Source organism: Salvelinus alpinus, chromosome 27 (genome assembly GCF_045679555.1).
Source record: "Salvelinus alpinus chromosome 27, SLU_Salpinus.1, whole genome shotgun sequence".
NCBI classification, from domain to species: domain Eukaryota; kingdom Metazoa; phylum Chordata; class Actinopteri; order Salmoniformes; family Salmonidae; genus Salvelinus; species Salvelinus alpinus.
This window is the reverse complement of record NC_092112.1, coordinates 20,103,947-20,131,392: the sequence shown is the minus strand read 5'-3', so window position 1 is coordinate 20,131,392 and position 27,446 is coordinate 20,103,947. Positions and strand designations below refer to the sequence as shown.

Below are 27,446 nucleotides of genomic sequence, written 5' to 3'. Positions count from 1 at the left end.
ACAGCACCACATCCCCACATCCGGACCGCACCACATCCCCACATCCCCACAGCAGACCGCACCACATCCCCACATCCCCACATCCGGACCGAACCACATCCCCACAGCAGACCGCACCACATCACCAAAGCACCACAACATACTTATTGTCCTCTTCAGATCATCAGGGAAAGGGGGATACCTAGTCAGTTGTACAACTGAATGTATTCAACTGAAATGTGTCTTCCCCTTTTAACCCAACCCCAACCCCTCTGAATCAGAGAGGTGCGGGGGGCTGCCTTAATCGACATACACGTCTTCGGCGCCCAGGGAACAGTGGGTTAACAACCTTGTTCGGGGGCAGAACAACATATTTTTACCTTGTCAGCTCGGGGATTCGATCCAGTAACCTTTCGGTTACTGGCCCGGCGCTCTAACCACTAGGCTACCTGCCGATCATGAAGACGATCACAGCTACATAAATATCTTTGCTGTTTTCCTACACTGAAGGAATTGATTAAGAAGCAAATCAATGCTAGTTTCACAACTCAGACAACTGTTAACAAAATATTACATGTATGGATGTGGAAGATTGGAAATTGAGGCTATACATTTGCTGCTAAATCCAGAACAAATTCCAGAAAGTGTACAGTATTATATAGAGCCCTTATTGCATGGAACTCTCTTCCATCTCATATTGTTCAAATGAACAGCAAACCTGGTTTAAAAAACACCTCACAGCACAACTCCTCTTCCCTATTTGACCTAGTTAGTTTGTGTGTACGTATTCATATGAAGGCCAAGTGTACATTTTTTAAATGTATGTAGTTCTGTCCTTGATGTTGTTGTCTATTAATGTTCTGTATTATTTCATGTTTTGTGTGGACCCCAGGAAGAGTAGCTGCTGCTTTCACAACAGCTAATGGGAATCCTAATAAAATACGAACTACTTACATAAGTGTACATAGATGTTCATCTAGCTTACTGTAGTGAACTATAGTGATTTTGTCTGTCTGTATATTTTACCTCAGGTACTGTCTGGTGGTGGCCCTGGGCTATCTCAGCTTCTGTCAGATCACACGCGTGTACGTCTTCGACTATGGCATGTACTCTGCTGACTTCACAGGGTAAGACTTCTCTTTTTCTCTCCGTCTGTGGGTTTGGGTCAAGGCTTGGGTGGAGTAATACAGTGCCCTGATGTCCTCATTTAATATTGTGTTGGAAGACTGTGCGAAACCATGCCTGAATTAATGGGACAGCTTTATAAACGACTATAGCTTTTTTTTCATGATAACTCTCTTATTCCCTTTCCCCCTTCTCTCTCTTTCATACTGCTCCCTCTCTCGCTCTCCCTCTTTCTCTCTCTCCCTCTTTCTCTTTCTCTCTCTCTCTCTCTTTCTCTCTCTCTTTCTCTCTCTCTTTCTCTCTCTCTCTCTCTCTCTCTCTCTCTCTCTCTTTTTTCTCCATCTTTTTCTATTTCCATCTCTCTCCCTCTCTCTCTCTCCTTCCCCCTCCCTCTCTCTCTCTCTCTCTCCATCTTTTTCTATTTCCATCTCTCGCTCTCCCTCTTTCTCTCCCTCTTTCTCGCTCTCTCGCTCTCTCGCTCTCTCGCTCTCTCTGTCTCTCTCAGGCCTATGATGGTGATAACACAGAAGATCACCAGTTTGGCGTTTGAAATCCATGATGGTAAGAAGCTTATTTTCTTCAAACCAGACATGGAGTATATATACTCATCAAAAATATAACCGCAACATGCAAAAATGTATTAGGCCCTAATCAATGGATTTCACATGACTGGGAATACAGCAATGCATCTGTTGGTCACAGAAACCTTTAAAAAAAAAAAGTAGGGGCGTGGATCAGAAAACCAGTCAGTATCTGGTGTGACTACCCTTTACCCCATGCAGTGCGACACATCTCCTTCGAATAGAGATGATCAGCCTGTTGATTGTGGCTTGTGGAATGTTGTCCGACTCCTCTTCAATGGCTGTGCGAAGTTGCTGTATATTGGTGGGAACTGGAATACACTGTCGTACAAATCAATCCAGAGCATTCCAAACATGCTTAATGGGTGACATGTCTGGTGAACTGGGACATTTTCAGCTTCCGGGAATTGTGTACAGATCCTTTCGACATTATCATGCTGAAACGAGGTGATTGCGGCGGATGAATGGCATGACAATGGGCCTCAGGATCTCATATAGTTATCTCTGTGCATTCAAATTGCCATTGATAAAATGGAGGCTGCTGAGGGGAGGACGGCTAATAATAATGTCTGTAACGGATCAAATAGAATGGCATCAAACACATGGACACCATGTGTTTGATGTATTTGATACCATTCCACTAATTCCGCTCCAGCTATTACCACGAGTCTGTCCTCCCCAAATATGGTGCCATCAACCTCCTGTGGATAAAGTTAATTGTGTTAGTTGTCCATCGCTTATGTCTGCCCATACCATAACCCCACCACCACCATGGGGCACTCTGTTCACAACGTTGACATCAGCAAACCGCTCGCTCACACGTTGCCATACACTTGGTCTGTGGTTGTGAGGCCGTTTGGACGTACTGCCAAATGATTAAAAACAACGTTGGAGGCAGCTTATGGTAGAGAAATTAACATGTGTGACAAAACTGCACATTTTTGGTGCACCTGTGTAATGATCATGCTGTTTAATCGGCTTCGCCACACCTTTCAGGTGGATGGATTATCTTGACAAAGGAGAAATGCTCACTAACAGGGATGTAAACAAAATGTGAGAGAAATAAGCTTTTTGTTTGTATGGAACATTTCTGGGATCTTTTATTTCAGCTCTTGAAACATGGGACCAACACTTTACATTTATATTTTTGTTCAGTGTATTTCTGGAGTAGTCACATGTCTCTTCCTCTGAAGTCAGATGGATGAAAAGGAAGGAAACTTTAGTAACATGGGATATTCCTCACATCACAATGCCCACATGGCTGGAATATCTCACATACCATCTTCGTTGGATCATACGGTTGTATTGTTTGTGAGCACACTGTTTCTATTGTACTCTGATAACTGAACGAACAGAAGGTAAAAGAGAGAAAGAAAGCAGAATAGAAAGTATGTTTGAGAGAATAAGATTCAATAGTTTCTCAAAAAGAATAGCCACACACACACACACACACACACACACACACACACACACACACACACACACACACACACACACACACACGGTGACTCGCTCTGCTCTGGAACAGTGTTTCCCAACTCCAGTCCTCCAGTAGACCCCAACAGCACACCTTTTCCTTGTAGCCTTGGTCAAACACAGTTGATTCAACTCATTGAGGGCTTGATGATTCGTTGACAAGTTGAATCCGGTGTGGGGAAAACTGGAGGACTGGAGTTGGGAACCAGTGGTCTCACGTGTCACATGACGCTCCAAGCTGCATTTCTTGATCCTGTTGGATCCCCTGTGGTGCCTCTCTCTCCCTCCTGCCTTTTTCCCCATCCTCCTCCTACGTTATATTGCATTACACCTATTATCCTTGAACCCTGCGCTACATTCTCCTATCTACAAGTAACTGCCAAAATAAAGGAAACACCAACATAAAGTGTCTTAATAGGGCGTTGGGCACCACGAGCCAGAACAGCATCAATGCAACTTGGCATAGATTCTATAAGTGTCTGGAACTATATCGGAGGGATTCGAAACCATTCTTCCATGAGAAATTCCATAATTTAGTGTTTTGTTGATGGTGGTGGAAAACGCCATCTCTGGCACTGCTCCAGAGTCTTCCATAAGTGTTCAATTGGGTTGAGGGAGATCTGGTGACTGAGACGACCATGGCACATGGTTTACATTGTTTTCATGCTCATTAAACCATTCAGTGACCACTCGTCCCCTGTGGATGGGGATATTGTCATCTTATTGGGGCAGACGCATGGTAGAAAAAAGAATAGCCAAAAGAATGGCCTGCTCAGCATTTTTATACATGACCCTAAGCATGCTGGGAAGTGAATTGCTTAATTAACTCAGGAACCGCACCTATGTAGAAGCACCTGCTTTTAATGTACTTTGAATCCCTCATTTACTCAAGTGTTTGCATTATTTTGGCAGTTACCTGTATCTATGTACAGTATGTATGTAAACTCAGCAAAAAAATAAACGTCCTCTCACTGTCAACTGTGTTTATTTTCAGCAAACTTAACATGTGTAAATATTTGTATGAACATAACAAGATTCAACAACTGAGACCTAAACTGAACAAGTTCCACAGACATGTGACTAACAGAAATGGAATAATGTGTTCCTGAACAAAAGGGGGGTCAAAATCAAAAGTAACAGTCAGTATCTGGTGTGGCCACCAGCTGCATTAAGTACTGCAGTGCATCTCCTCCTCATGGACTACACCAGATTTGCCAGTTCTTGCTGTGAGATGTTACCCCACTCTTCCATCAAGGCACTGCAAGTTCCCGGACATTTCTGGGGGGGAGTGTGTATGTGTGTGTGTGAGAGACAACGTAGACTCTGCTCCCTGGCTTCCTTCACCTAGGTGAAGGCCTGTGACAGATGCTAGGGACATCTAGCCTGGTCCCAGATCTGTTTGTGCTCTCTTGCCAACTAGCAGGAGTTATGGGACATCCTGATTGGCCAGTGTTTTACTGTGTTCCCAGTATGGGACATTGTGGTTGGCCTGTGTTTGCTACTTCCCTTGGTACCTGTTCGATCTAACAACACAGAAAGGTCTGTTTGAGATCCAAACTAAAGGTGGATGAAATGACCTTGTGTTTGGGAATGAACTTGTCCTAGTTTGTTTACGATCAGAAGAGGAGAGTGAATGTGTAAGCATTCTGGAATGTGTTCTTTCTGCCCTTTTTTAGCAGTCACTCATGCAGTCTTGTAGTCTGTCCTTGTGTCAAACAAAACCAAACAAGTCTGTGCTCAGGTCCGACATTACCACCCTTACTCCGTTCTCATTGTCTAGGGAGTCTTGAGTTATGCCCTACTGTGTTGTTAGTTATTGAGCCTGTTAATGGAGCCAGATTTGGGGCGACGGTGCCGCCCAGTATTGGTGTTGGCACCTCTCCTCTCCTCCAGTCCCCAGCAGGCATTAGGCTGTAATGTGAGCTGATTAGCTGTGCTAATCTTGTTATCAGCATAATGGCCGCCATAAACAACACAGAATTATTCGGCCTGTTTCACTCCGTTCGCCTCGTCCCCGGTGTGCGGCGCGGGACAAGACAAAGCGCTGCGGCGTGGAGGCGGGGTTGGTGAGACAACAGGGACGCGCACTTCCTGGAAGTCAATTTATCCTCCTTTAATTAGCCCATAGATCAGCGGGGACCTGCAGAGAGTGAGAAAGAGAGACCACAGGGATGTAATGGATATCATTACAGGAGAGGACAAGACACTACTGAGTTCTCAGACCACTGCCTCTCTCTGGGACTAAGCCTATGGGCAGGGAATGGTGGCCTCACCCTTGTCAACCATGTACTGTAGACTGTTATGACATGTTGTTTTCATTCCCTTCCATTGCAAAGTCAGGATCTTTGAATGAACTTTGAAACCAAACCCCACTGATCAAAAGCAAGCATTACATATGCGTTCTTCTCTACCTCCCTGCCCCAACAGGAATGTGCCGGAAAGAGGAGCAGCTGACCCCAAATCAGAAGGTCCTGGCTATAAGGTATGTTTTACAGGTATGTTTTAGTTATTTTGAGTAGAAAATGGCCGCTTCCTGTATGAGCCTGTGAGGACGGTCTAATTGGCTGTCTAGTCTGGGGGATGACAATACCCTCTTCCACAGGGCACGAGTGGTCACTGAATGGTTTGTTAGGGTTGGGACATTATTCCACAGGCCACAATCAACAACCTGATCAACGCTATACGAAGAAGATATGTCGCGCTGCATGAGGCAAATAGTGGCCACACCAGATGCTGACTAGCTCCATTTTTGTGTGTATGGAACATTTCTGGGATCTTTTATTTCAGCTCATGAAACATGGGACCAACACTTTACATGTTGCATTTATATTTTTGTTCAGTGTGTATTGTTGTTTCTCTGGAGAGAGGGGAGCTTTGGGGATTCTAACTATGCATGTATCACAGTCTGTACTGTCACTGTAATTACTGTAGTGACTGTTGTGATTGTCTGTGAGAGACCGTTTCTTTGTGTCACAGCCCTTACTGTCAATGTGTTGTGATGGTCTGTGTGTCACAGCCCTTACTGTCACTGTTGACTGTGTTGTGATGGTCTGTGTGTCACAGCCCTTACTGCCACTGTTGACTGTGTTGTGATGGTCTGTGTGTCACAGCCTTACTGTTGACTGTGTTGTGATGGTCTGTGTGTCACAGCCTTACTGTTGACTGTGTTGTGATGGTCTGTGTGTCACAGCCTTACTGTTGACTGTGTTGTGATGGTCTGTGCGTCTCCTCCCCTGCAGGAGGTTGACTGTGTTGTGATGGTCTGTGTGTCTCCTCCCCTGCAGGAGGTTGACTGTGTTGTGATGGTCTGTGTGTCTCCTCCCCTGTAGGAGGTTGACTGTGTTGTGATGGTCTGTGTCTCCTCCCCTGCAGGAGGATGACTGTGTTGTGATGGTCTGTGTGTCTCCTCCCCTGCAGGAGGATGACTGTGTTGTGATGGTCTGCGTGTCTCCTCCCCTGCAGGAGGTTGACTGTGTTGTGATGGTCTGTGTATCCTTCCCTGCAGGAGGTTGACTGTGTTGTGATGGTCTGTGTGTCTCCTCCCCTGCAGGAGGTTGACTGTGTTGTGATGGTCTGTGTGTCTCCTTCCCTGCAGGAGGTTGACTGTGTTGTGATGGTCTGTGTGTCTCCTCCCCTGCAGGAGGTTGACTGTGTTGTGATGGTCTGTGTCTCCTCCCTTGCAGGAGGATGACTGTGTTGTGATGGTCTGTGTGTCTCCTCCCCTGCAGGAGGATGACTGTGTTGTGATGGTCTGCGTGTCTCCTCCCCTGCAGGAGGTTGACTGTGTTGTGATGGTCTGTGTATCCTTCCCTGCAGGAGGTTGACTGTGTTGTGATGGTCTGTGTGTCTCCTCCCCTGCAGGAGGATGACTGTGTTGTGATGGTCTGTGCGTCTCCTGCCCTGCAGAAGGATGACTGTGTTGTGATGGTCTGTGCGTCGCCTCCCCTGCAGGAGGTTGACTGTGTTGTGATGGTCTGTGTGTCTCCTCCCCTGCAGGAGGATGACTGTGTTGTGATGGTCTGTGTGTCTCCTCCCCTGCAGGAGGATGACTGTGTTGTGATGGTCTGTGTCTCTCCTCCCCTGCAGGAGGTTGACTGTGTTGTGATGGTCTGTGTCTCTCCTCCCCTGCAGGATGTTGACTGTGTTGTGATGGTCTGTGTCTCTCCTCCCCTGCAGGAGGTTGACTGTGTTGTGATGGTCTGTGTGTCTCCTCCCCTGCAGGAGGATGACTGTGTTGTGATGGTCTGTGTCTCTCCTCCCCTGCAGGAGGTTGACTGTGTTGTGATGGTCTGTGTCTCCTCCCATGCAGGAGGATGACTGTGTTGTGATGGTCTGTGTCTCCTCCCCTGCAGGAGGATGCCCAGTCTGCTGGAGTACTTCAGCTACAACTGTAACTTCCTGGGCATCCTGGCCGGCCCCACCTCCTCCTACAACGATTACATCGCCTTCATCGAGGGCACGCTCTGCCGTCGCAGTAAAGACCACCAGACCAACGGGAAGACCAACGGCAGACACAAACAGACTGACCCCTCCCCAAACGTAAGCACTGGTCTCAAATGCCACTATGATTTTTGGAAAGTTACCAAATCGGCAGCATTTTCATGCCACGTTACTCTCAATGCTTGTCTGGAACTTTCTAAGACAGGAAAGCATTTCTGTGTAGTAAATGCACAGTATTCCCTAGTCACTTCATTGTTCACTGAATGAACAACAACATGGCTGTCTTTTGACTTTCTCGTGAAGCTCTCAATTATGTAAAGCAGATGTGAGTCTTCGCTGAGTGTGCTTCCTAAATGGCACCCTGTTCCCTTTATAGTGCACTACTTTTGACCATGGGCCCTGGTCAAAGGTAGTGAACTATATAGGGAATAGGGTTCTATTTGGGACAGAGTGTTTTTATTGGCTGATGTCCCCCCCTTCCTCTTCTTCAGATTGAAGTCGTCCGTAAACTGGCCACCTGTTTCTTCTCCCTCATGGTTTTCCTCTCGGTCTGTAAAGTGTTCCCTGTGGAACGGAACATCGACGACGACTTCATCGCAAACACGCCCTTCTACGCCCAGGTGGTCTACCTCTACCTGTCCATGCTTACCACCCGGCCCAAGTACTACTTCGTCTGGACGCTGGGTGGGTCTTCTCTCTTTTCCGTTGGCTGATTCTCAACCCTTGTTTTTTTAAATGTTTTTTTGAAGGGTGCACTCGTCATTAACAATGGTTGAAACTCCCTTCCGCCAAAGCTTAAACCAATCCAACGCTTTCAAATCCATTACAGGGGATAAAGGGAGAAGGGAGGAGAATCTGGATGTAGCCTTTGTCAGTTTTCAATAGTAAATCTCTTTAGGCCTGTATTCATTGATTGACCCAGAAACCAATTCTTAGCTGCAATATGCTCTGTTATTCCATGTTTTGACAAGTAACCCCTCACAGACTGAGAACAGATGAGCTTTGTAAGGGGGTGAGATCAGTCCGACTGTGTTTGTGTGTGTGTGTGTGTGTGATTGTTTGCAGCAAGGTGTGCGTCATAGAGAGTATGGTGATAACAAGCAAGTAGAGGTGGGACTCAATTAAACCTTCTCTACACACACACACACACACACACACACACACACACACACACACACACACACACACACACACACACACACACACACACACACACACACACACACACACACACACACACACACACACACACACACACACACAGAGAGAGAGAGCACGGCCTGTATAGCTCCTGTATTGTCCTTCACTGTGATAATACACTGTTATTAGAATGATAATGTTATTAATGATATTATCATCACTAAGAAATGGGGTACTTTGTGGATGTACAGTACAGTGATGGGAAATGAAAAAGACCGGGACTCATTCAAAGGGGCGTCAAGAGTTGTGCACGATAATACTGAGAATACGCCATATAAAGGCAATTTCCCTGACGTTTGCGGAGAGCACTTTCATGATAAACCGTGCAGATAAATGACCTTTAAACGTAAATTACCTTTAAAAGTCAAGTGCAATGCGCTTGTTGACAATTCGCCTTTGACTGAATGCCTGCCTGGAGATGGTGTTCCTGAAAGCATGTGTTTGAATTCTTAACAGCTGATGCCATCAACAATGCAGCAGGATTTGGATTCAATGGATACAACAGTGACGGCTCACCACGGTGGGATCTCATCTCCAATCTGAGGATAATGGATATTGAGGTGAAATGTTGAAACATTAGTAGTCTTCACTCATGTATGTTTTTCACAACTCTTTCTATTACAATCTACAGTTAATGTATGTATACTGATGTTGTCCTGCTCTCCTTGGTTCCAGTTTGCCACCAGCTTCAAGATGTTCCTTGACAATTGGAATATACAGACGGCACATTGGCTCAAAAGGTACAGAAACCAGGCTTAGTCTGTAATTGGTAAAGACAAAGAGACTTGGTCATCATTTCTTTCTGGAATTATCAACATTAGCTTTCTGACACATTGTACATACTATTTAAATACATTGTAATTGCAGTATAGGTTTCAATGCTCTAAATCATTTGTGGATACGCCTAAAGCAAGTGCTCTGAGGTCTTGTCTGTCTGTAAAAGTCTGCCACCTAGTGGAGTCAGTTAGCGCTAACAGTCTGCTTTATCTTTATACTGAGTATACCAAACATTAGGAACATCTTCCTAATATTAAGCTGCACCCCCTATTGCCCTCAGAACAGCCTCCATTCATCGGGGCATGGACTCTACAAAGTGTTGACAGCATTCCACAGGGATGGTGGTCCATGTTGACTCCAATGCTTCCCACAGTTGTGTCAAGTTGGCTGGATGTCCTTTGGGTAGTGGACCATTCTTGATACCCACAGGAAACTGTTGAGCGTGAAAAACCCAGCAGCGTTGCAGTTCTTGACACAAACTGGTGCGCCTGGTACCTACTACCATACCCCGTTCAAAGGCACTTAGATATTGTTTTCTTGCCCATTCACCATCTGAATGGCAGACATACACAATCCATGTCTCAATTGTCTGAAGGCTTAAAAATCCTTCTTTAACCTGTCTCCTCCTCGTCATCTACACTGATTGAAGTGGATTTAACAAGTGACAGGGATTTTAGCTTCCACCTGGATTCACCTGATCAGTCTATGTCATGGAATGAGCAGGTGTTCTTAATGTTTTGTGCACTCTGTAGTCTGCACACAAGGAAATTGGAGTGGATTTATCAGTGAGAGGTTATTATGAGGTCTTGCTGTGCTGTTGTGTTTGACTGGCTGGTTGTGTGTGTGTGTGCAGGGTGTGTTACGAGCGCTGTCCCTACAACCCCACAGCGGCTACCTTCATTCTGTCAGCCATGTGGCACGGAGCCTACCCTGGATACTACCTCACCTTCCTCACTGGCATCGTGGTCACACTGGCTGCACGTGCCGTGAGTACTGTATCTCTGAGAAAGAGAGAGAGACTCACTGTCCTCTCAAGGTCTGGCCTGAATAAAGCATATTTATTAGAGTCTGGGGCTGAGTCCCAAATGGCACCCTATTCCCTATATAGTGCACTACTTTTGACCAGAGCCCTATGGGTACCTTATGGGTTCTGGTCAACAGTAGTGCACTATATAGGGTTAAATTTGGGATGCAACCTGAGTCCAGCTGGACTGCACAGATAACAGGCCAGCCAGACAGACGGAGAGGAGACCGGGCAGGACTCCGGCTAAGGGAGCGTCACCTGAGACACTTTGAGACTCACTGAGGCAGACGACCGCTGGTGGATGAGCTGCTGGGAGAGAAAGTTCAATTGGAAATGCATTACTTGACTCTTAAATTGCATCCCAAATGGCACGCTATTCCCTAGTGCACTACTTTTGACCAGGGCCCATGCACTATATAGGGAATACGGTGTCATTTGGGACACAGTCTTAGATATGGTAACTGTAAACGAGGGAGGGAGAGAGTTAAGGGCAGTGCAACATATTTTAGATTTACAAGGGCCGTTTGTTGTAAACTTAGATTTTCATTGTTTCACTTCTTATTTTACTCTGAATTCATTGCTTTGGTTATTATTTTTTTCTCCAGATGAGACACAACGTGAGGCCGTACTTCCTGGGCTCGCCTTCACTCAAGCTACTGTATGATGTGATCACGTGGGCGGGCACCCAGATTGCCATTTGTTACACTGTGGTGCCTTTTGTGCTGCTGTCTGTCGGGCCCTCTATGAAGTTCTACAGGTGAGTGGCCAGAAACTATGTCTACGTCCCAAATGGCATCCCATTTCCTTTATGGTGCACTACTTTTGACCATGGCCCATATGTCTCTGGTCAACAGTAGTGCACTATATAGGGAATAGCATGCCATTTGGGACATATACAGAGAACAGTACTTTACCTCACTCAAGTAAAAAAAATAATTATTTATAGTTTGTTACCTTGGCTGGAAGTGCAAGAAGAATTGTGTTTTTGTCTGAACTTCTGACCAACAGGAGAATTTGTTGCTGAAATGTAGAGGACCGTTAGTCCCTCAAACAGACATTCATATTTAGAATATGAATAGAGCTAGCAAGCTCTAGAGATATTTGATTTATGATCTTTGAGAATAATCAAGGGCATTAAATACATTTGATGTTAACAATAATTCTACTTACACAGTGGCTTTTTGTTATTTTTCTGAGAAGTTGAATGAACTTGTTGTGTGCCTGGTTGTTGATGAAAAATGTGTACAACACCAAGAGAAAGTCCTAGCAACACTTGTTGCTTGGCAATAAGGTTTTCTGATTCTGATATTGATCCCTAAATCATCCTCTCTCGCCTCTGTCCCCAGGTCCTGGTACTTCAGTGTCCACATCGGCTGTGTCCTCCTGGCCGTAGCACTGCCAGTCAAGCCCCGACACCTGCGCCTGAAGGAAGCTCCCGTCCTCTCCCACCAGGACTCCACCTCCACAGATGGCCACTGCAACCAGAAGACCAAAGCCACATGAAGCAGATTCGGAGACCAGCAGCGGTGCACACACACAGAGACTAGCACCAAGGACTGCAGGGACTGTCCAACACATTATTAGAGAGCGAGACTGTCCAAGCTGTGTTTTGGAGTTGGATGACGATTCTCATTTGTTCACGTGAGAAGGGATGGATGGACTGAAAGCTTTGTGATTTACCTATTTAGTGCACTACTTTTGACCAGAGCCCTATGGGCCATGGTCAAAAGTCGTGCACTAGAAAGTGAATAGGGTGCCAATAAAATTTGATTTGATTTGGAACGCAGCCCCCTACTGTATTATGAGGACTATTGGCTGTGGCTCAGCGGGATGGAGGGGTCCCGAATCGATGATGAAATGCCAGTATTGTACTGTTACTGTATTATGGGAGTATGCAAACTTGCCTTATAACCTTTGTCTCTTTCTCCACCCAGTTTTTTTTTAGCTTTTGTGTATCCTCCTCAAATTGGATATTATTGTGTGTGCGGTGTTTCTCACTCAAGGTGAACAGGTTTTAGGATCAGGTGAGAGAGAGTGGAGTGGTTTCAGTTAATGGTGTTATAGTCCAGGTAAAAAGCAAAGATACAGGAAATTAGGACACAAGAATTAATAGAGAAGGAAAACAAGATAGTGTCCTTGAGGTCTTTTCACAAAATATGTAGGGTGTCCAACCACTCTGCCCAGAAGTGGGTGAAAAAAAACACGCTTTGGTGATGAAATTTCACTTCCTTATGTTATTAAATACATTTTACCAATATCAATATGATTATTTATGTTCTGAATCGTGGGGACTTTCGCTTTCATATCATTAACATTATAGCCAAAAAGTCAGATTTTGTTACCTAATATGATAATAAGCACCGAACTCTGTTGACATAGCGGTGCAGATTTCTCATCACTTTTGAGGATTTCACTTTTTGTGGTCCTCGTCTTCAAAGTTGTTTCCGCGGGTCACAAAAAGCAAAATTAGCATGACACAAGCTGAATTAAATGTAAAATGCTTTGAAAAGAAAAAGCTTGGTATACGCTCAGTGCTCCGTTGACATTTCAGAGATATGCTTGCTTTTGAAAGAAATCTTCGATAAAGGACAGGATTTTTGCATTAATATGAAAAGCGTATACTAAAATATGAAAATACTACATGTCATGTCTCAACATCTATATCTATCTTACCTCTATATTGTTTCATGTCCTCCGGATTCAAGAAGAAAGCCTGTCAGTTTGCCTTAATTCAACAACATCCAAGCCTAGCTGACGGAATGCACCACTCCCTCCCCCCCCTCCCCCCCTTGGCCTCCATTGATTTAGTCACCCTAATTTTTTAGAGGCATGAGGTTTGGACCATTGGTTCTCTTGGAGTATTTACACAATTAATATTATACTGAAGAAAAATATGAATTCAATATGCATCAATTTCAAAGATTTTACTGAGTTACTGTTCATATAAGGAAATCAGTCTATTGAAATAAATGAATTAGGCCCTAATCTATGGATTTCACATGACTGGGCAGGGGCGCAGCCATGCGAGGGCATAGGCCTAACCAATTGGGAGCCAAACCCAGCCAATCAGAATGAGTTTTTCCCCACATAAGCGCTTTATCACAGACAGAAATACTCCTGACCCGTGGTTACACGTGGTCTGCGGTTGTAAGGCCGGTTGGACATACTGCCAAATTCTTTGAAACATTTTTGGAGGCGGCTTACGGGAGACAAATGAACATTTAATGTAATTCTCCGGCAACAGCTCTGGTGGACATTCCTGCAGTCAGCATGCCAATTGCACACTCCCCCAAAACTTGAGACATCTGTAGCATTGTGTTGTGTGACAAAACTGCACAATTTAGAGTGGCCTTTAATTGTCCCAGCACAAGGTGCACCTGTGTAAAGATAATGCTTTTTAATCAGCTTCTGATATGCCACACCTGTCAGGTAAATGGATTATCTTGGCAAAGGAGAAATGCTGACTAACAGGGATGCAAAGAAATGTGTGCCCAACATTTTTGAGAAATAAGCTTTTTGTGTGTATGGAACTTTTATTTCAGCTCATGAAACATGGGACCAACACTTTACATGATGAATTTATATTTTTGTTCAGTGTATTTTACCCATTGGTCAAAATATGCATTTTGGATTGGACACCCTACAGTATGATGATTTTATGGTCTCAACAGGGAAAATTTCCCGAATTACACCCCTTTTCCTACATACAGTAAGTCGTACACTTCTTCTGACCAGAGCCCTATAGTCCCTGGTCAAAGTAGTGCACTATACAGGGAATAGGGTGCCATTTGGGCAACACCCATGGACTTACTCCGGACTGTTTGCTTTTACTGGGTGATGTTATTGGCTCACTTCAATGTCACTTCTGTTTTCTTCTGTTGAATGTCATTGTGTGTTGTTATTATATAACGGTTTGACACAATCAAAATCTGAAAATAATGGTTGAATAGAGAAAGAAACCATTGAGGGATTATTAGGGAACGTATCAATGATGATTTAAATCAGTCACCTAAGCTCATTTAGCAGGTAATTCCATGCTGTGAGAGTAGCTACTAACCCCTTATTCATGAATTGTGTGTGAGCAGTGTGAGAGGGGAGATGGTCTAGTATTTCCATGTGTAGAGGTACATTTTGTCATTTCATGTACTTGTTATTTATGTGATTCTAATGGACTCGTGGTATGTTCGACAAAGGTGAAAAGGTGGTGGAAAGGTAGGATAATTAACATAGGATCATGTTGAGCTGGAGGTGAAAGGGACAAAATTACAGTATTTATAGACCGTGCTTCTTCAGACCGTTCTGATTCTATTTTCATTACGAGGGGAAGTGAAAACTAAACCTACTTTCTTCTTGAGTCGATTGTACGTTTAGGTAAATATGGTCATTGTAAGAAACCTTTGCTTGAGGCTCTGGAGCAAAGAGAATGGAATGCTCATCATAGTGCCGAGCAGCCAACCCTGCTAATTGTTCATGTGGATGGTTTGTTTTTGTATATTATGTGATTAAAAATTCTTTTTGGAACTTGACATAGTAAGTGTGATATGTAAAAGGTGAATAACTGTGGTTTAATTGTTCCTATTACATTGTTTGTCCCCATGCTCAATTGCTACCATATGCTGTAGGTTTGACAGCGAGGGAGAGAGGCGGCCAGTGGTCTAGATTACTCAGGAGAAACCAGCATGCTGAGAAGCACATGACAAAAAAAACTGACTCATACAACCTACATGGCTTAATTTACAAGTCAAGGTCATTATTTGTTCGGAAACCATATTTGTTTAAGCCCTGACAGCACTGTTTGAATGGCGTGAAGTAGGCTAGTCCTTCCTCACATAGGCCACTGTAGAATACTCATGTAAACTGTGAGTCAGAGCTTGGAAATATGTTACCTTGGCTTCATACCCCAAGGGAGTAGGCCTATAGCTTTGCACAGGCACCTGCCTCTGTGTCATAAGCAGTGCATATTATTAGATGGCATTGAATATTTCTGGTGGTGGAATGGGCCTATACACCACCCCGGCAATAACAGCTCAGCACCTGCCCTTTACTCTCCTCATAAAATGCTGGACTTTGACGTACCATACAATAATTATTAGTCAGCCTGGCAAAAGGGTTTTGAAACATTTATTTTCCTCAACACAACAGCAGCTCCTTTGCAAATTAAGAGTTCACAATATTATTACATTCACAATATTTTCTAGTCCGTTAGTAATTATATTTTATTAACGTTGCAGTTTTCGGCAATGGCAAATTCAACTTGTACAGTAACTTAGTAGCCTAGTAAACCCAGCATCTCAAAGCTCCACACGTCACAGTTTGTAGGCGGGGAGAAGATGATTTGACCGACAGCGGGGAGGAAGACACCCTAGTAAGCGCTGTGTTTTTCTGGTCCACTAAAATGGCTGTTGTCGAGGATGGGGACTAGCCTGTGAGCACTACACGCATATAAGTCGAGGATTGAGAAGACTACACCGAAGTGTGGAATATTTATATTCGTTTTATTAAAAGGTATGTCACTGTGAATTGCTGTTTCTCACGTATAAGCATCGAAATGTGTCCTCCATTGATAGATGACGTTTGATTGACAGCTCGAGCACATCTGAATGTTATTGTCTGACTCTGCTTGCTAACGTTAGCAACTGCAGTCGTCTAGCAAATGTCATATTCGCTTTTAAACAAATGTTATCAACTAATTACGATCATTTCCATTTATTCAAAATACTGCAATCAATAATGGTCGCAGTCAGGCACGGACATATTATTATTTTTATTTCAGAAGATGTGATATCTCGTGCGATCTAACGTTAAGCTAGCTGACAGTCGATGGTTTAGTTAACATTCGATATGGCAAGCCAAATAAATAGCTGCTAGCTAGATCTTAATGTTGTTGGAAATTGAAATGAGCTAGCTACCTTATTATTCACTTGCTAGCTACTGTAACGGTACCAAGGTTGTCCGCTTGTTACGTTGTAGCTCGATAGTGTGCAAGTGCAGCCCACAATTCTGGGCGTTCCTGCATGTGGGCATTCCTTCACCTGCAGGAACGCCTACCCTCGAGCATCCCATTTGTTCCTGCATGAACTCCGTTGTTAACAGAACTGCAGGAAAACCGTGCCTGACAGGCGGGGGCGAAGGACACTGTCTACCTGTGTACAGCTAGCTAGCTACCCTTGTCACCCCTGCCCTTTCTTCTGTGGGGTTTATTGGCGGCTGGCATCCAACTGTATTGGGCATTAATGCCACTTACTGTACTGCCCATGCCTCCCTCCAGTCCTAGCTTAAAAATTGACAGATAGAAGTAAACTATATATACAAAAGTAAATATTAGGCTATTTCAGCCACACACATTGCTGACAGGTGTATAAAATCGAGCACACAGCCATGCAATCTCCATAGACAAACATTGGCAGTAGAATGGCCTTACTGAAGAGCTCAGTGATTTTCAACATGGCACCGTCGTAGGATACCAACTTTCCAACAAGTCAGTTCGTCAAATTTCTGCCCAGCTAGAGCTGCCTTAGTCAACTGTAAGTGCTGTTATTGTGAAGTGGAAACGTCTAGGAACAACAACGGCTCAGCCTCGAAGTGGTAGGCTACACAAGCTCACAGAACGGGACTGTCGAGTGCTGCCCTCGATTGCAAAACTTACTCCCGAATTCCAAACTGCCTCTGGAAGCAACGTCACCACAATAACTTTTCGTCTGGAGCTTTATGAAATGGGTTTCCATGGCCGTGCAGCCGTACACCAGCACAAGCGTTGGCTGGTGTGATGTAAAGCTCACCGCCATTGGACTCTGGAGCAGTGGAAACGTGTTCTTTGGAGTGATGAATCACGCTTCACCATCTCGCAGTCCGACGGACAAATCTGGGTTTTTGGTGGATCCAGTAGAACGCTACCTTCCCCAATGCATAGTGTCAACTGTAAAGTTTTGTGGAGGAGGAATAATGGTCTGGGGCTGTTTTTCACTGTTTGGGCTAGGCCCCTTAGTTCCAGTGAAGGGAAATCTTAACGTTACAGCATACAATGACATTCTAGACAATTCTGTGCTTCCAACTTTGTGGCAACAGCTTGGGGAAGGCCCTTTCCTGTTTCAGCATGACAATGCCCACGTGCACACAGCAAGGTCCATACAGACATGGTTTGTCGAGATCAGTGTGGAAGAACTTGACTGGCCTCCTCCCGAGTGGCGCAGCGGTCTAAGGCACTGCATCTCAATGCTAGAGGCTTCACTACATACCCTGGTTCGATCCTGGGCTGTATCACAACCGGCCGTGATCAGGAGTACAATTGAGCAGCGCACAAATGGCCCAGCGTCGTCCGGGTTAGGGGAGGGTTTGGCCGGGATAGGCCGTCATTGTAAAATAAGAATTTGTTCTCAACTGAATTGCCTAGTTAAATAAAATAAAAAATAGAGCCCTGACCTCAACCCTATTGACCATCTTTGGGATGAATAGGAGCGCCAACTGCAAGCCAGGCCTAATCGCCCAACATCAGTGCCCGACCTCACTAATGCTCTTGTGGCTGAATGGAAGCAAGTCCCCGCAGCAATGTTCCAACATCTAGTGGAAAGCCTTCCCAGAAGAGTGGATGCTGTTATAGCAGCAAAGGAGGGACCAAGTCCATATTAATGTCTGTGATTTTGGGATGAGATGTTCGACGAGCAGGTCACATACTTTTGGCCATGTAGTATATAAAGAGGGGTTCCTGAAGATTCAGGAATGCCCACATACAGGAACGCCCTGAATTGCGTGCCGCAATTACAACCTTTTCTTGTAGGTAGCTAGTAGCAGGCAATGATTGGTAGCAGCCCCTATTGGTTGAACAAGTCATTTCTTTCTACATCCTGATGGTGATGACTGATGATGGTGTAGCCTAATCTAATGCATCGTATCAAAGCAACAAGCGGTGTCACTGCACACACTGAGTATGCATAAACTATGCATCATTTTGATGTAAATCCCACATTTAAAAACCTTGCATTATTATTTGAGCTAGCCGACTAAACTCAACTCCACGATTTACGATGGAGTTGAGAGCTGACCAGGGTGTGCGGACTGGAGTTCTGATATCACATACAATGAAGTAAAAAAAAAAAAAAAATGATTTCAGCACCCAAAGAATAGCCCGCAATTACACGCTACATTGTTCTGTGTAACTGTGGGCTATTCTTTGGGTGCTGAAATAAAAACTTTGTGACGTCGGCTCTCCAGTCCGCCCACACTAGTTGCCGCTCAACAACATTGTAAATCATGGAGTTGAGTTTAGTCAGCAACAACCAAGCTTGCACAGATGTAATTTCTGTATGTTTATTTTTCAGTACTTTTGCTTTGGTACAGAGAAGCACAACACATAAATAGATGTAGCTCAGTCTGAACAGACAGCAGAGACACTGCAATAGTTCCAGATTTTGACCTATAGCCTAGTCTACTTATCCCTTTTATATTCACTGCATACCACAGATACTGTACTATAGCTGTTCCATCTAGGCCTATATTTGTTGCATACCACAGATACTGTACTATAGCTGTTCCATCTAGGCCTATATTTGTTGCATACCACAGATAGAAGGGATGGTCAGGTTCCAACCCTCCTCATACTAGGCCTACATCATATTAATGAAGTTACTAACTGCTGATGTAATAAGGGCTTAATAAAATACTTTTGATATTAGTCTCTAGGTCAGTGGTGCTGCTGGCCTATATTGAGCCTGTTTTTCTCCACTGTTCCCTGTCCTCTGAGCATGTGCCAGAGAGGCTGGGTGGTACCTCATCCTCATGCATAATTCAATATCAGCAGCCACAGCCAGGGGGAATAGCCTAGTCAATAAGGCTGGCCAGGACCAGTGTATGTGGAGGCATAAATTACAGAGCGAAGAGACAGCAGGCAAAAACAACCCACAGAGAGAACAGTATTATTCCCATAGGTAAGATTGCTCGGTTGTGTCAGTGTAATAATTGCGCCATGTCCTGTCTGTATGCGACAGCCGACAGGTTAATGGCGTTGACAGCAGTGCAGCACGGCGATGTGTTTTGATGTTTAGCTGCCTCGCCTCCACTTTCTATTCTTTGTGGCTGCTTTCAGCTGTTGTGTTTCTGTTGCTGCAATAGGTAGTGAGTGACGTGGGGTGGAATGCTGGAGGGCTTGTGCTGCACTCTGCTCTGTGGGGATGGAAGGAATGCTTTTAACTGGCTGTCAGCCTGCCGGCAGGACCAGGCTACTTAATCTAGTCATTCTTTTCATGTCACACAGAAGGGGTTTGTTTTTGTGGCTTGACTGACCGACGCCCACACCCATGTTAAGGTCATAGGCTTGGCTGGCTGACTGACTGAATTGTAAGCTTATATTGTCTGCGCTTGTATTGTGTTGGATAGGAATGTAGTTACTGTACTAAAACTGGCCAGTTTTCTGGAGAAACACATTATGGATGATGATTAATAAACTTGAGTTAATGGTTACAGGTAGACATCACTTAGCTACCTAGTCTATAAATCTGTCTCAAAGAGCCTGTGTGAATAGTTGTAAATATGTGATTATAAACTGGGTGGTTAGAGCCCTGAATGCTGATTGGCTGACAGCCATGGAATATCAGACCGTATACCACGGGTATGACAAAACATTTATTTTTACTGCTCTAATTACGTTGGTAACCCGTTTTATATTAGCAATAAGGCACCTTGGGGGTTTGTGGTATTTGGCCTATATACCACGGCTAATGGCTGTATCCAGGCACTCCATGTTGCATCGTACGTAAGAACAGCCCTTAGCCGTGGTATATTGGCCATATACCACACCCTCTCGTGCCTTATTGCTTAATTCTTTGCAATACATTTTTGGTTGTATTTTTATGCCATTGGTGTTTACCTATGAATTTATAGTATGACCTAGGCTAAAATATATTTTTTAACTATGCCATAAACAAATGGGTAATTACAATGCAATAGCACTTTATATAACCTAGAGCCAATAACAGCAAAGCACATGCTTTGAGAAGACTAAAAAAACAAATTAGACTAGCTGCCATTTTGTGTGCCTGTAAAATATGAAGACTGTGTGTACACAACCATTGCCAAGAAGAGGCTATTCTCTGAGTGAGAAAATAAATAATGTATATGTCAGACGATGATAGCAGCCAGGAGGACTTTAATAAATCAAGCAAATATATCTTTCAACTCTTGCTGCTGTGGCTGCCTGCCTGGGTGACAATCCTGTCACCAAAGCAGTGAGTGAGTGGCCCATTGAAATCTGGCGCTGGCTTAATTCTCTGAGTCTGATGTTCTTTAAATGTCAGGAGATAGCTAGGCCTAGGCCCAGGCCCCCTGTGCTGCAGGAGCCAGATAGCACTGGAGTGAGTCGCCCGACACGCACACAGTAGTCGACCCACTTGCTGGTTGCCAGAGTCAGATAACTAGGCTATGTCCTCTGTTCTAGCTCTTCTCACACATTCACTGTTTCACACTGCTTTTTAATCCAACTCCAAATATAGCATAACCTAGCCTTTTATAAATGAAAGTTAGCCTATAACTAGTGAGGGAAAAGCATGTTTTTTGCTGTTGGTGCAAAGCTATATAAAGTGTTTATTACACTGTTAGCATCCCATGCCTTCCCACCAATGTTATCCCACCCTAACATCCCTTCTGTACTGTATCTCTCCCACAGAACTAGGGTGAGTAGAACGGAATCCCTAATCAAGTCAGTGATGCCATAATGTGTGGTTTGGCAGCCATTTTGTGTGTACCCATGCCATAGGTAAAATGTTTGTAAAGCGTTCTATTTCTATGATCTCTCCCCATGCAGGTGCTGTGGTGGTGAGGGGAAGTAGTTGCAGCCATGGACACCACCACCTCCATTAAGATGACCACTCTGGCCATCCAGAACCTCTTCAGCTACGTGGAGGAGGAGAACCTGGCAGCGCTCAAGGCCCACCTGGACAAGTTCAAGGAGGTAGACGGCAGGAGTGACGTGAGTATCCTCATACTATCTAATAGGCCTACAGGTATACTAATCTATCTGTAGTTATTATATATATGTTGCATCCCAAATGGCACCCTATCCCCTATATAGTGTGCTACTATTGATCAGAGCACAATGGGCCCTGTTCAAAAGTAGTGCCCTGTATAAAGAATAGGGTGCCATTTGGGGGACTCCATCTAATAAAGGTAAAATATAGCTTAGAGAAGCGTATGTTGAAGATAAATGGGAAGATTGGGTCTATTATTGTACAAAGAAATATCGTTCATTGTGTTTCTAGTATGTCTTTCAAAATACATGCATTTTTCTCCCTCCCTAACAGAATGGTCAGACACCCCTGATGCTGGCTTCGGAGCAGGGTAGTATTGAGATTGTACAGGAGCTCATCAGGAGAGGAGCCAATGTTAACCTGGATGATGTGGTATGATAGAAGGATCATAAACCCTCTCTGTCTTTGTTCCCATTAATTTCAAAGCCTAGCCTATTATGAAGACATTGACTTCATTATAACAATCATCGTGAATGTGCCAATCATTGTGAACTCTGCCTGATGTCTCCATGGTAACGGTAGTCACCGTTGTCTCCATGGTGACCGGTGTGATGTGCTATTCTCTCCCTCAGGACTGCTGGTCTGCTCTGATCTGTGCTGCTAAGGAAGGCCATGTAGAGGTGGTGAAGGAGCTGTTAGAAAGCAGTGCTTACATAGAGCACCGAGACATGGTGAGATACCTGTTTGATTGGCCACAACCCCTAAGTAATAGCAGTGTTTTGGTGGTTTAATTAGCTACAGTACCAGTGATTCCAGGATTTTTCTTTATTTTTACTATTTTCAACATTTAGAATAATAGTGAAGACATCAAAACTATGAAATAACACATATGGAATCATGTAGTAAACAAAAGTGTTAAACATATCAAAATATATTTTATTTTTGAGATTCTTCAAAGTAGCCACCCTTTGCCTTGATGACAGCTTTGCACACTCTTGGCATTCTCTCAAACAGCTTCATGAGGTAGTCACCTAGAATGCATTTCAATTAACAGGTGTGCCTTGTTAATTTGTGGAATTTCTTTCCTTCTTAATGCGTTTGAGCCAATCAGTTGTGTTGTGACAAGGTAGGGTTGGTATACAGAAGACAGCCCTATTTGATAAAAGACCAAGTCCATATTATGTCAAGAACAGCTCAAATAAGCAAAGAGAAACGACAGTCCATCATTACTTTAACATGAAGGTCAGTCAATCCGGAAAATTTCAAGAACTTTGGAAGTTTCTTCAAGTGCAGTCGCAAAAACCATCAAGCGCTATGATGAAACTGGCTCTCATGAGGACCGCCGCACGAAAGGATGACCCAGAGTTACCTCTGCTGCAGAGGATATGTTAATTAGGATTAACTGCACCTCAGATTGCAGCCCAAATAAATGCCTCATAGAGTTCAAGTAACAAACACATCTCAACATCAACTGTTCAGAGCCGACAGCGTGAATCAGGCTTTCATGGTCGATTTGCTGCATAGAAACCACGACTAAAGGACACCAACAAGAAGAAGAAGAGCATTGTTTGGCCAAGAAACACGAGCAATGGACATTAGACCGGTGGAAATCTGTCCTTTGGTCTGATGAGTCTGATGAGATTTTTGGTTCCAACCGTTGTGTCTTTGTGAGACGCAGAGTAGGTGAACGGATGATCTCTGCATGTGTGGTTCCCACCGTGAAGCATGGAGGAAGAGGTGTGGGGGTACTTTCCTGGTGACACTGTCTGTGATTTATTTAGAATTCTAGCATGGCTACCACAGCATTCTGCAGCGATACGCCATCCCAACTGGTTTGCGCTTAGTGGGAATATCATTTGTTTTTCAACAGGACAATGACCCAACACACCTCCAGGCTGTGTAAGGGCTATTTGACCAAGAAGGAGAGTGATGGAGTGCTGCATCAGATGACCTGGCCTCCACAATCACCCGATCTCAACCCAATTGAGATGGTTTGGGACGAGTTGGACTGCACAGTGAAGGAAAAGCAGCTATAAAGTGCTCAGCATATGTGGGAACTCCTTCAAGACTGTTGGAAAAGCATTCCAGGTGATTACCTCATGAAGCTGGTTGAGAGAATGCCAAGAGTGCAAGCTGTCATCAAGGCAAAGGGTGGCTACTTTGAAGAATCTCAAGTATAAAATATATTTTGATTTGTTACTACATGATTCCATATGTGTTATTTCATAGTTTTGATGTATTCAATATTATACTACAATGTAGAAAATAGTACAAATAAAGAAAAACCCTTGAATGAGTAGGTGTGCCAACTTTTGACTAGTACTGTATATTATACTGTACAGTCCTATCTCAGCAGCGCTTACATAGAGCACAGGGACATGCTGAGACACTCAATCAGTTCAACTGGCCACAATCAGTAATAAGCTATAATGTTTTGGTGATTGTATGAACTTGATTTGTATGCTTGTCCCAGTCCACTTCAGTTAGTGTTTTCAATAAAAACACAGAGCTATTCAATGTACAGGCTATGCTTGTAATGTTTTTGCATGCAAAGCCTTGAAGGTACTGTAATGTGTGCAGGATTGTGTTTGTGTACAGTAATTGATGTTGTTCTGCAGGGAGGCTGGACGGCCCTCATGTGGGCTGCCTATAAAGGCCGTGTGGAGGTAACCGAGGTTCTCCTTGAGAACGGAGCCAACCCCAACACTACTGGGCAGGTAATGGCAGTCAATCAAATACCTATTCATGACGTATTCCTCACACGGGTAATGACGTTCCTATACCTGTCATTCATAAACCCTCATGGCTAAAGAGATGCAGTACGTCACAACATTTACATTTACATTTAAGTCATTTAGCAGACGCTCTTATCCAGAGCGACTTACAAATTGGTGCATTCACCTTATGATATCCAGTGGATCAGCCACTTTACAATAGTGCATCTAACTCTTTTAAGGGGGAGGGGGGGGGTTAGAAGGATTACAACCCCATCTATCCAGCCATTGACTAAGTGCCTCTGACTCTCTGTCTTCCTCATCAGCAATACAGTGTGTACCCCATCATCTGGGCAGCAGGCAGAGGTCATGCTGAGATCGTCCAGGTCTTGCTGGAGAACGGAGCCAAGGTCAACTGTTCTGACAAGGTGAGACAACTGATTGGGACGCATGGCTGGGCAATGCCAACCTTTGGGTTAATGGTGGCCCACTGGGTTAGTGGTGCCCCAGTTTGGCCAGAAATGGGGACCTGTGCCAGTATGGATAACCCTGTGTGTGTCTTTCTCTCTCAGTATGGTACCACCCCTCTGATCTGGGCAGCCAGGAAGGGCAATTTTGACTGTGTGATGCACCTGCTGGAGAATGGAGCCGATGTCGACCAGGAGGGGGCGGTATGTCTCTACGCCACAGAAATACAATATCATGTTAATGAACAGAGATGTTAATGAACAGATATTCTAATGAACAGATATTCTAATGAACAGACATTCTAATGAACAGACATTCTAATGAACATACATTCTAATGAACAGACATTCTAATGAACAGACATTCTAATGAACAGATATTCTAATGAACAGACATTCTAATGAACAGACATTCTAATGAACAGACATTCTAATGAACATACATTCTAATGAACAGATATTCTAATGAACAGACATTCTAATGAACAGACATTCTAATGAACAGATATTCTAATGAACAGACATTCTAATGAACAGCTATTCTAATGAACAGCTATTCTAATGAACAGACATTCTAATGAACAGACATTCTAATGAACAGATATTCTAATGAACAGACATTCTAATGAACAGACATTTTAATGAACAGATATTCTAATGAACAGACATTCTAATGAACAGACATTCTAATGAACAGACATTCTAATGAACAGACATTCTAATGAACAGACATTTTAATGAACAGACATTCTAATGAACAGACATTTTAATGAACAGACATTCTAATGAACATACATTCTAATGAACAGACATTTTAATGAACAGATATTCTAATGAACAGACATTCTAATGAACAGATATTCTAATGAACAGACATTCTAATGAACAGATATTCTAATGAACAGACATTCTAATGAACAGACATTTTAATGAACAGACATTCTAATGAACAGACATTCTAATGAACAGACATTCTAATGAACATACATTCTAATGCACAGACATTCTAATGAAAAGAAATGTTAATGAACATTGTTGTTCTGCAGTCTACACCTCTCACTCTGATATCACCAGTCTAAAGTCATAGAGAAAGGCTCTGTACTTCTGTTTCTCTACATCTTCCTCCAATCTTCTCCCTCCCCCTTGTAGAACTCGATGACAGCTCTGATCGTGGCAGTGAAGGGAGGTTTCCCTGAGGTGGTGAAGGAGCTTCTCAAGAGGAACCCTAACGTCAACATGACAGACAAGGACGGCAACACAGCCCTAATGATCGCTGCCAAGGAGGGCTATACTGAGATAGTACAGGACTTGCTGGATGCTGGCACCTACGTCAACATACCAGACAGGGTGGGCAAGGGAGCGCACACACAGATTGTGGATTATAAGTGCTGTATTGAGATGTGGATGTAGTGTAAACTGTGTGCTGACCTGTGTTGTACAGAGTGGAGACACGGTGCTTATCGGAGCAGTGAGAGGAGGACATGTGGAGATAGTGAGGGCTCTGCTGCACAAATATGCTGACATAGACATCAGAGGACAGGTAGGGAGTCTGACGCCTGACTACTTATATATAATATATGTGTGTATGTATGCCATTTAGCAGATGCTTTTATCCTAAGTGATTTACAGTCATGCATGCACACATTTAATTGAACCCACTATCATGGCATTGCAAGCATCATGCTCTACCAACTGAGCTACAGAGACCCATAACTTGTGTCCCAAATGTCACTCTACTGCGTGTATAGTGCACCACTTTTGACCAGGGCCCATAGGGCTCTGATGAAAATGAGTGCACTATATAGGGGATAGGGACACAGACATTCAATAATACATTATTGATGACAGTAAATGCAATCCACCTCACCTTCTGCAGGACAACAAGACAGCCCTGTACTGGGCTGTGGAGAAAGGCAACGCCACCATGGTGAGAGATATCCTCCAGTGCAACCCCGACACAGAGACCTGCACCAAGGTGAGAGAAAACACCTTACAGTAAATCTAACCATATCTCAACTATCACCAGACGCACACACAAAGTCACCTATTCTATTTAAACGGCTTTCTCACCTGTTTTTATGTGTCCTGGTGTTAGGATTTAGAGAGCCCTCTGATCAAAGCTACTAAGATGAGGAACATTGACATAGTGGAGCTTCTGCTGGACAAAGGAGCCAAGGTGTCTGCTGTGGACAAGGTATACCTCTTTTACGTCTATACCCATTTAAAGCATTTTATAAACTGGGTGGTTCGAGCCCTGAATGCTGATTGGCTGACATACTGTACTGGCTTGGGTATTTTCTATCCACATCGTCCTTTCCAGCACGGTTCCAGAAACTATGGTGGACGCGTAACCAGGCCAGTCTAGTACAGCTCGGCTTGGTTACTTAACATTATAAACTGGGTGGTTTGAGCCCTGAATGCTGATTGGCTGACAGCTGTGGTATATCACGGGTGTGACAAAACATTTATTTTTACTGCTCTAATTACGTTGGTAGCCCGTTTATAATAGTAATAAGTCACCTTGGGGGTTTGTGATATATGGACAATATACACTCCATGTTGCTTCATGCATAAGAACAGCCCTTAGCCTTGGTATATTGGCCATATACCACACCTCCTGTGGCCTTATTGCTTAAATATTTTGTGTGTGTGAGTGTACAAAACATGCTCTTTCCATGACATAGTTTCCACCTGGTCAGTCTATGATC

The 27,446-nt window shown here is 43.9% G+C and overlaps 2 protein-coding genes across 8 annotated transcripts in view; both read left to right on the top strand.

The window, feature by feature from the left end:
* LOC139556125 (lysophospholipid acyltransferase 2-like) overlaps nucleotides 1–15,123 on the top strand; it is a 74,083-nt gene extending 58,960 nt beyond the window's left edge. The window contains exons 4-13 of the mRNA XM_071369677.1: nucleotides 1,011–1,106; nucleotides 1,610–1,665; nucleotides 5,589–5,643; nucleotides 7,514–7,700; nucleotides 8,093–8,285; nucleotides 9,258–9,361; nucleotides 9,477–9,541; nucleotides 10,432–10,564; nucleotides 11,208–11,359; nucleotides 11,949–15,123. Coding sequence (XP_071225778.1) covers nucleotides 1,011–1,106; nucleotides 1,610–1,665; nucleotides 5,589–5,643; nucleotides 7,514–7,700; nucleotides 8,093–8,285; nucleotides 9,258–9,361; nucleotides 9,477–9,541; nucleotides 10,432–10,564; nucleotides 11,208–11,359; nucleotides 11,949–12,105 — 1,198 coding nt within the window. The 3' untranslated portion in view covers nucleotides 12,106–15,123. The remainder of the gene's footprint in view (nucleotides 1–1,010; nucleotides 1,107–1,609; nucleotides 1,666–5,588; nucleotides 5,644–7,513; nucleotides 7,701–8,092; nucleotides 8,286–9,257; nucleotides 9,362–9,476; nucleotides 9,542–10,431; nucleotides 10,565–11,207; nucleotides 11,360–11,948) is intronic.
* Nucleotides 15,124–15,930: 807 nt separating this feature from the next.
* LOC139556122 (kinase D-interacting substrate of 220 kDa B-like) overlaps nucleotides 15,931–27,446 on the top strand; it is a 66,131-nt gene continuing 54,615 nt past the window's right edge. For 6 of the 7 annotated variants that reach the window (XM_071369675.1, XM_071369672.1, XM_071369674.1 and 3 more), the window contains exons 1-11: nucleotides 15,931–16,107; nucleotides 21,395–21,559; nucleotides 21,891–21,989; nucleotides 22,190–22,288; nucleotides 24,176–24,274; nucleotides 24,598–24,699; nucleotides 24,844–24,942; nucleotides 25,888–26,085; nucleotides 26,180–26,278; nucleotides 26,615–26,713; nucleotides 26,834–26,932. In XM_071369675.1, the coding sequence (XP_071225776.1) occupies nucleotides 21,428–21,559; nucleotides 21,891–21,989; nucleotides 22,190–22,288; nucleotides 24,176–24,274; nucleotides 24,598–24,699; nucleotides 24,844–24,942; nucleotides 25,888–26,085; nucleotides 26,180–26,278; nucleotides 26,615–26,713; nucleotides 26,834–26,932 (1,125 nt within the window). In that variant the 5' untranslated portion in view covers nucleotides 15,931–16,107; nucleotides 21,395–21,427. Of the gene's footprint in view, nucleotides 16,108–19,387; nucleotides 19,524–21,394; nucleotides 21,560–21,890; nucleotides 21,990–22,189; nucleotides 22,289–24,175; nucleotides 24,275–24,597; nucleotides 24,700–24,843; nucleotides 24,943–25,887; nucleotides 26,086–26,179; nucleotides 26,279–26,614; nucleotides 26,714–26,833; nucleotides 26,933–27,446 lie in introns of those variants that run through there. The other variant, XM_071369670.1, reaches the window with a different exon arrangement.